The 7,602-nt window shown below is 54.6% G+C and overlaps 1 protein-coding gene across 2 annotated transcripts; it reads right to left on the bottom strand.

The window, feature by feature from the left end:
• Positions 1 to 615: 615 nt before the first annotated feature.
• Positions 616 to 7,324, bottom strand: Hoxd11 (homeobox D11). 2 transcript variants are annotated; one of them, XM_046447190.2, is made up of 2 exons: positions 3,559 to 4,787; positions 616 to 2,808 (listed from the first exon to the last, which is right to left on the bottom strand). In XM_046447190.2, the coding sequence occupies exons 1-2, from the start codon at positions 4,340 to 4,342 to the stop codon at positions 2,573 to 2,575; spliced, it is 1,020 nt and encodes a 339-aa protein (XP_046303146.1). In that variant the 5' UTR covers positions 4,343 to 4,787; the 3' UTR covers positions 616 to 2,572. The 2 variants fall into 2 exon arrangements, 1 of the variants encoding a protein (XP_046303146.1); XR_006852251.2 differs by lacking the exon at positions 3,559 to 4,787 and adding an exon at positions 7,021 to 7,324 and having other exon boundaries at positions 2,682 to 2,808.
• Between the last annotated feature and the right edge of the window lie 278 nt (positions 7,325 to 7,602).

Below are 7,602 nucleotides of genomic sequence, written 5' to 3'. Positions count from 1 at the left end.
AATACCTAATTTATCTGTTAAAAAAATCTCTCCTCGACATCATCAGATTATACCAAGGTATCATTTGCAACAGCTTTATCTTCAAGGAGACAACGATTAAGCAATCTCCTGTTGCAGGAATGTAGTTGCTCCCTTTGTTCTGTCTCCATACAACTTCTCACACTTAGGAGCTGCTTAGTACAAACAGCAAAACACCTTAGCTGCCGCGTGTTTCTAACGGGCCGAGATTGCTTATTAGAATCCAGTATTGGATAGATAAGGTACCGCAGCCTCTCCACCAAACGCGGCTTCTGGAACGTGAGCGCGCCCTCGTGTGGCTGTCCAGGCCCCTGCAAAGGCGAAATGGTACCTCTCCGTTCGGCTTACCTAGGGTGGCTGGCGCACAAACTTGCTATATTTAGATGCAGTTAAAAAAAAAAAATACAGACGGAGAGAGAAAAATAAACTAATGTTAAGCTCCTAAGAAGATAATACTAATAAGGCATTCAGATTTTAACTGATGCCCAGAATTTCAAACAAAGGAATCCCCTTCCCAACGAAATCATTTGTCCGCCTTGTTTCTATTACATCTTTCACCAAAGGTTGAGAGAGGCTTTTAAAGACCATACAAATATATTTTCTTTTGTTCCATAGCTTAGAAAGTGCCATAAGTTATTTGATGGGTGGCAAATTGCTTTCAAATATAACAAAGATGTAAGTCTGAACAGAACTTACTTTTTCAAATGCCTGCTTTTAATACTGCAGTTCTTCATTAGAGCAAAGGGAAACATTTCTTAAGACCCCCCCCCCCACATCTCCAGCACATCCCAGTTGTAGTGAAAGCTAATAAGCATTTTAGTCTAACCAGTATTTTCAAAAAAGAAGTCAATTGCTACTGAATTGCTCAAATATTTGAAGGGAAATTAAGGTTATTGATCCTGAAATTAGAAATTTTCTTAGATTTATGGGGAGCACCCAGTAGGATTCTGTGTGGTCATAAATGTGTGCATGGGTCTGTATGTGTGAGCATGTATGTATGAGAGTGGGTGGCAGTTGAAAATCACAGAAGAACCTTAAGGCGCCTAATTATTCAGAGAGGTTAAAGGTGATGACCTTGACATTTTGGAAGTTCAAAGGCATACACTTATGCACTTATGTTTTTCCTTTTCCCCCAAGAGCCTTAGCAATTAAATATTGCTGCATGTAAAATGCATACTGCCTCAGAAGATGCATGAGGTGCTGTGCATCTTATGGATTTATATTTTGAGTTTGGGCTTATGAGAGGTTAAGAGTCATAAGATTCAGTTCACTCTTTTCAGAGAAAGAGAAGCTTTTCTCACTTCTCCAGTTTATTGCACATTGCGGAAATCTCTTTTGGGCCCACCAGAAGGTGTATAATATAACCCAATTAAGCTGTTTAGAACTTTGGCTTTTATGGTGTTGTCTAGACAGTTCAAGGTTTTGTAAACAGCCTGGCCTGGCCCTGCAACATAAAGTGCAGTGCAGCCCTCACCACATTCTTTAACTTAAAGCGATAAATGCAGGAAGAGGCAGGTCTGCAGCCCTTGGCCTGCATCCAATGAGGGGGGCTTACATTCCCTGGTACAGGCCCACTATGACACTAGCAAGGACCCCAAACCCTTTCCACTCACTAAACCTCATTTTAGCATCCCTCCACTTACATATTAACAAGGAGGGTTCTAAATTTGGTTTCTTCTTTTAACCTGGCTCCTTGTCACCTTGTTAAGAGATAATTTGGATTTTCTAATCAGTTTTAAATTTTTGTTTGTCTTTTCAGAAATTCCAAGTTCAGTAGACTAGAAGTGGGGGTGGGGATTCACTTCTTAGGTTCCTTCTGCTCCAGCCTCACTGCCTAAAGAGGACAGCACCAGCATGGCTGGGTCACATCTTTTTAGAAATTCATCACTAACATGATTTTTAAAAACAGTGTTCCCAGAGATGGGAGGGAACAACTCCTATTTTTAGAGACTAAAAAAGTATTTCACTCGATTTTCAGAGAAGGGTTCTGGCCACTACAATATCCTAATCAGTCACTAAACTTCTTCGAAGAGGAAAATTCATACAGTGTATTGAAGCTGTGACCTCAATTTTACTAGAAACCATTTATTCACACACAAAAAGACAGTGACTCATGCCTTGATATGACAGACCAAAGGTACAGTTCCCAGAGTTTAAATAATCTGCGTTCAGGGAGGGGGAAGGAAGGGATATCTTAATCTCAGAACAAAACGCCAGCGCCTTCTAGCCCTGTGGCCTAACTCCCTACAGATCCCGCTGGGTCCCCGCGAGGACTCTGAGAGGGGGAGGGGGAACGACAGCACATTGGCGGTAAAATTGTAAAGGGACGTTTGCATTTACCATTTTCCCCTTATTAGGATCCGCTCGGCCAAGTCCCCGGTCCGCAGGCTGCAGTGGTCGCTGGGAGGTCTTGAGTTGACCGTGGGAAGTAATCGTGAAGTTCCACAGAGAAGAGGCGTCATTAAACCCAAGGACATTGGGCCTGCGGAGGGCAGGCTGGTGGGGAGGAGGGTGGGTCAGTGGGGCTCTGGGGAGGGGGCGCTTCCTGCAGCTTTCAAAATAAGGGGTTTCCAGTGAAATACTGCAGACGGTCTCTGTTCAGTTTCTTTTCTTTCATCCTGCGATTCTGGAACCAGATTTTGACTTGCCGGTCAGTGAGGTTGAGCATCCGAGAGAGTTGGAGTCTTTTCTCTTTGTTTATATATACGTTAAAGAAAAACTCGCGTTCCAGTTCGCGGATCTGGTACTTGGTGTAGGGACAGCGCTTTTTCCGGGACCTCTGGGGGGCCACTGCAAGGGAAAGAGATCAAGGGGTGAGAAAGGCCACTGTCTGCCGGGGGGCCCCCGCCCGCCCGCCACTGAGCTAGGGCCAGGCCCTAGCCCCGTTAGGGACGTCCCCTACAGTCGCTGAAAGGCCCTGCCTGCGTCGTGGGGGATGATATATGGGCGGGCACAGGAGAGTGCAGGCGTGGACCTATGTTCACGCCCGGACACACACACACACACACACACACACACACACACACACACACACAACCAGCCTGGCACGGAGATAGGAAAGAGGAGGGCGAGTCAGGCTTTTAACTGGAACCCAAGAGAAGAGAGACACGAGTGCGCCCGCGGGGGCATCTGCTCCATTCCAGCGGTGCGCGTCAGCCAGCGGCTTGGATAAAGTCCAGTGCAAGGATCACCCACCCCTCCTCCCTTAAAAGCCGGAGGCTCGCGTGTCCACACTCACCAACTAGCTCAAAATCTCACTCCCTCTCTCCGTGGTCTTCAGCACCCCCTTACTAAAACAGAGGGAAAGCTCTGTACTGCGATTAATGTCCTCCTCGAAGTCTACCTTAAGCCCACCTAAATTGGTTTCCTATCATAAACACGCTTTACAACGACCCGGGAAATCTTATAGGATGTATAAACCCCTTCGAATGCTTATAAAGTAGCACATAAAACGGCGCAAGCAGAGGGAGGCCCCCGCCGCCGCCCCCCCGCGCCCACGGCCCCTGGGCTCAGCCTCTCGCCCTGCATCCAGTTGCCTACCTGCGCCGCCGCTCTTCTCGGCCCCCGCCTCCCCCGGGGGGCCCTCGCCATCTCCGCTGCCACCTTCCGCTGCCCCCTTGGGCTCCGAGCCGGGGGTCGCCTTGGCGCAGGGACTGCCCCCGCCGCTACCAGTCCCGGTCTTGGGGTCACCCTTGTCAGAAGCACCCTCGGGTTGTGGCGGCGCGGGCGGTTGCGCGGGCTGCGGTCCGGCGAATGGGGGCCCGGGCGCCGCTTCATAGAACTGATCGAAACCCTGCGGCAGGATGCCATTGCGGCCCACCGCGCTGTAGAAGTTGGAGGCGGCGCCCGCGGGGCCGTGTGGTGGCCCGGGCGCTGCGCACACCGGCTCTGGCGCCTTGAAGAGTACGTCTGGCCGGCGACCCGCCGGCGGGAGCAACTCGCGCTGCATGGCCGCCTCCTCGGCCGCCGCCGCCGCCGCCGCTGCAGCCGCCGCCGCCGCGTAGTAGGGAGCGTAGCCCCCAGCGGTGCCGCCGCCCCCGCCAGGGCCGCCCCCACCGCCACCGCCCCCCGCGCCGCCGCTGCCACCGCCGCCGCCACGGTATGGCCACTTGGCGCGCTCCAGGCCGTAGTCGCGGAAGGCCACTTCGCGCACGGGCTGGACGTGCGGTGCCAGGTTGGAAGAGTAGGGGAAAGTCATCTGGCAGGACGACGGTTGTGAAAGGAACGACGGCTTGCTAGCGAAGTCCGACGGGGCCACATAGTAGGCGCAGCCCGGCAGGTACATGCTGGCTGCGCTCGGGCCGCACTCCTCAAAGTCGTTCATGGCTCCGTGGCGTGCACGCCGGCAAGCCCCGGGCCGCTCCCCGCGCCGCCAACCTGAGCCATCGATTGCACAAGAGGCTTGGGCCAGGATCAACTAAGCAAAAATCCCCACCGGGCGCTGACGTGCAATTCATCTTGATTGATTCTGGTGGTAATTATGTCACGTGACGCCATGGAGAGAAATGTCCTTATATCTATATCAGTGCTCGCCAACACGCCCCGGGACGACTCCTGGCGCCGAGACGCGCGCACGCTGGGGGCGGATCGGCCTCCTTCTCCCGCCAGCTCTCCCCAGGCGCCCCCTGACCAGGCTGTGCCGCAGGCCGGTCACCTGCGCGTCGCCGGCGGCTGCCACCGCTGGGCGCATCTGCCACCGCCCGAATGGGCCGCCCGCCCGCATTCGCCCGCCCGCGCGGCTTTAAGTACGCGGACCTCGGCTGGCGGGGAGGAGGAGGGAGGGGGAAGAAGGGGGAGGAAGGGGGAAGGGAGAGAAGCGGTAAGCGAAGGGGGGAGCCCCTGCCCTGGCACAGGGGACTAGGTGTGAGGGTGTGAGGTTCCCACTCCCACCCCCTTTCCTGCAGCCGTTCCCTCCCCCGCCATGCCGCCACCCTCTGCAGCTCACCCGCCAGGGAGCTTGTTGCTTCTTGTTCAAGGGGTGTAATTGCGCCACTCTCCAGGGATCAGGGAACCCTGATTTACATATTTCTCTGCCCAGAGCATTCACCTCGGAGTAACTTGGCTCTCTCAGGTTCTGACCCAGGGGGCGCGAGAGCTGGCCTCAGAAAAACCCACGCCAAACGCCTCCCAGGCTCTGGTCCAGGCCAGGACCTCGGTGCCCATTCGATCCTCTCTCCTCCTTTCTGGTTTCCCCCCTCTTCTTGTCTCCCTCCTTCTTTTCTTTACTCTTCTCCCTTTTCTCTATCCAGTCCTCTCTCTTTTCAATCTCTATTTCTTTTTCCCTTCTTCCTTTTCTTTCCCCTATCTTCTTCGGTCCCCTCATCCTCTCTCCTTTTCTCTAAGCTGTGTGTCACTGTCTCTTTCTCCCTGTAGCTTGTCTTCTCTCTCAGTACTAAAGGAGGAGAGAGCGCAGCCAGCAGAGACACCCCAAAGCCTTGGCTTCCCTAAAAGCTGGGAGGGGGATTGTCTTATGAACAAAAGAATCTAGCGTCCTACCTTCACTGTGCCTGGCCTTCAGCTCACCCACCAGGAGAGAGAAACACCCAGGTGCTTCAGGCCCTCCTTACCCCCACTGATTTGAGGCCTGGCCTGGGTCCAGTGTGCCAAACATCCAAACCCTTCACTGCTGTGAGAGCCCTGCCAAGGCTTGCTCATCCACAGGGCTCTCTCCGAACCTCCTTTTGCCCTTTGGTCGGCATGGCCACTGCAGCCCACCGGGACATCCGTTGGCTCTCCAAGGGTCTCACTATCGTCTGCCTCGAACTAAAGCCCCTCTGTTCCACCTGGCGCTAAGGCAGATTCTTCAGCACTTCCCATACATTCAATCGCCCCAAGGCTTCAATTTCCTCTAGCTTCAGCAACCCTCTCCTAGCTCAGGGGTCCAGGCAGGCAAGGCCTGGGTTCCCACAGCCCACCGGGGCTTTACAAAGGTAAACCAGTCTCTACTCAAACCCGAAGCCCAGAACCAGGGCAGGAGACTGATTCCATCCCCAGGATTTCTCTGTCCAAGCAACACAGCACGGAGGCCTGGGCCTCAGCCCTATGTCCAGAGCAGGCGGTGCTGGCTGTGATGCCGGTTTCTTCCCCGCCTGGGCTGCTGAAGTGCTGGTGCTGTGCTCTCTGTCCACCGTGCCGACAGAGAAAAGGCGGGTGGTCTGAGCTAATATCTATTTTCTGGCTGATGTTCCCCCCCTTCCTCTTTTTCTCCTCCCTCCTTTTCTCCTTCCTCTTATTCCTCCGCCCCTTCCACATCTGCTTCCCTCCCCCAACACTGCGCAAACAGGTCAGTGGCTACTGGAGGGCACCAAGCCTTTCCTCACCTAGAACTGTCCATTCTGTGCCCCCTCCCGGCAGCTGGCACCCCAGACTAGATTTCAGCTTGCACCCTTCGCCCCAGCCCAGATCCCGGCACACTTATCTGCTTCTCTATCTCCATCCCAGCCCCAAGGCTCTCCCTTTCTGGCTCCTGGTCGACGCCCCTGGATCTCTCTTCTAAAATGGCTCCCCGGACACTGCACACTGGCCCTACGATCGTTCAGGACCCAGGGCAGTGGCGGGGGCCCCCCAGTATGGTCTTCGAGTGTCGGGGAGGAATGCAAAAAATTCTCACACCTTCTTTCCTCACCGCACGGAGTGGGGCTCAGGCAGTCCGCCGCCCCCCAAATGAAGCCTGCTGGTCGCCGAAAAGGGAAATGGAGAGGACGAACCATTCAAGTTCAACGACATGGCGACGGCGGCTCCGGCGGGAGCCGCGCTTTGGCAGCAAAGGGTGCGCCATCTGCAGAGGCGCGGGGTGCATAGGGGAAGGGGGCAATGGGCCCCCTTGGCGCATTAGCACAGACACTCGCACCCCCCCTTACCCAACCCAGGGCATTCGTTCTGGGCCCAACCCGATTCGCTCTTGGCCCCAGCTGCCTGCTCTATCCTTACCCCCCTCCCCCCAAAAACAAGGAAAACCACAGCCTCTGGACCCGCGCGTTCCCCGCTCTCTCGAGAACCTACCGTGAAGACCCGGGCGCTGTGGCCTTGTCCTTGCCTATGCGGCCCCACCCGAAACGCAGAGAACACACCAGGCCTTCGGGGCGCAGCGAGCAGCTCTGCAAACGATAGCTTTCCGCACAGCGCCGAGACGCGATGCGGTAATTTTGAGCCACCCAAGATAAGACACTAACTTGACCTTAACTTTGTCAGGGCGCCCCTGGTATCTGGAGAACGTGAACAGACACTGTCTGGCAGCTCTCGTAAAAGCTGACTGGGGAAGGGATTCTGAGTCATTTCATTTATTGCCACTACAGTTCTGCAAGAAAGCTTTTCCTCCCTGCCAAACTTTAATTATTTATGCTCTTTTAGGAAACGAAAGAAGGGAAAAGCAGGGGAAAACACCCAGAGCCAGTCTCTTCCCTGCAGAGCCTTAGAAGAGGACTCCTGAAGTCTGAGGGATTAGAGAACAAAAATGTGGGGAGATCACCTTTGTCCAGGGACTGTCGGTCAGGCGCCTTGCCCCCACCACCGCCGCTGGGGGAGGAGGGGGTGGATGCAGCTGGTAGAGGCCAGTGATGGGACACACATACACCTCCCTCCTTC

Source organism: Marmota monax, unplaced genomic scaffold (genome assembly GCF_021218885.2).
Source record: "Marmota monax isolate L192 unplaced genomic scaffold, Marmota_monax_Labrador192_F-V1.1 WCK01_AAM20220418_F8-fsc00007, whole genome shotgun sequence".
Taxonomy (NCBI): Eukaryota; Metazoa; Chordata; class Mammalia; order Rodentia; family Sciuridae; genus Marmota; species Marmota monax.
The sequence above is the reverse complement of the archived record's forward strand: the minus strand, read 5'-3'. Positions and strand labels throughout refer to the sequence as shown.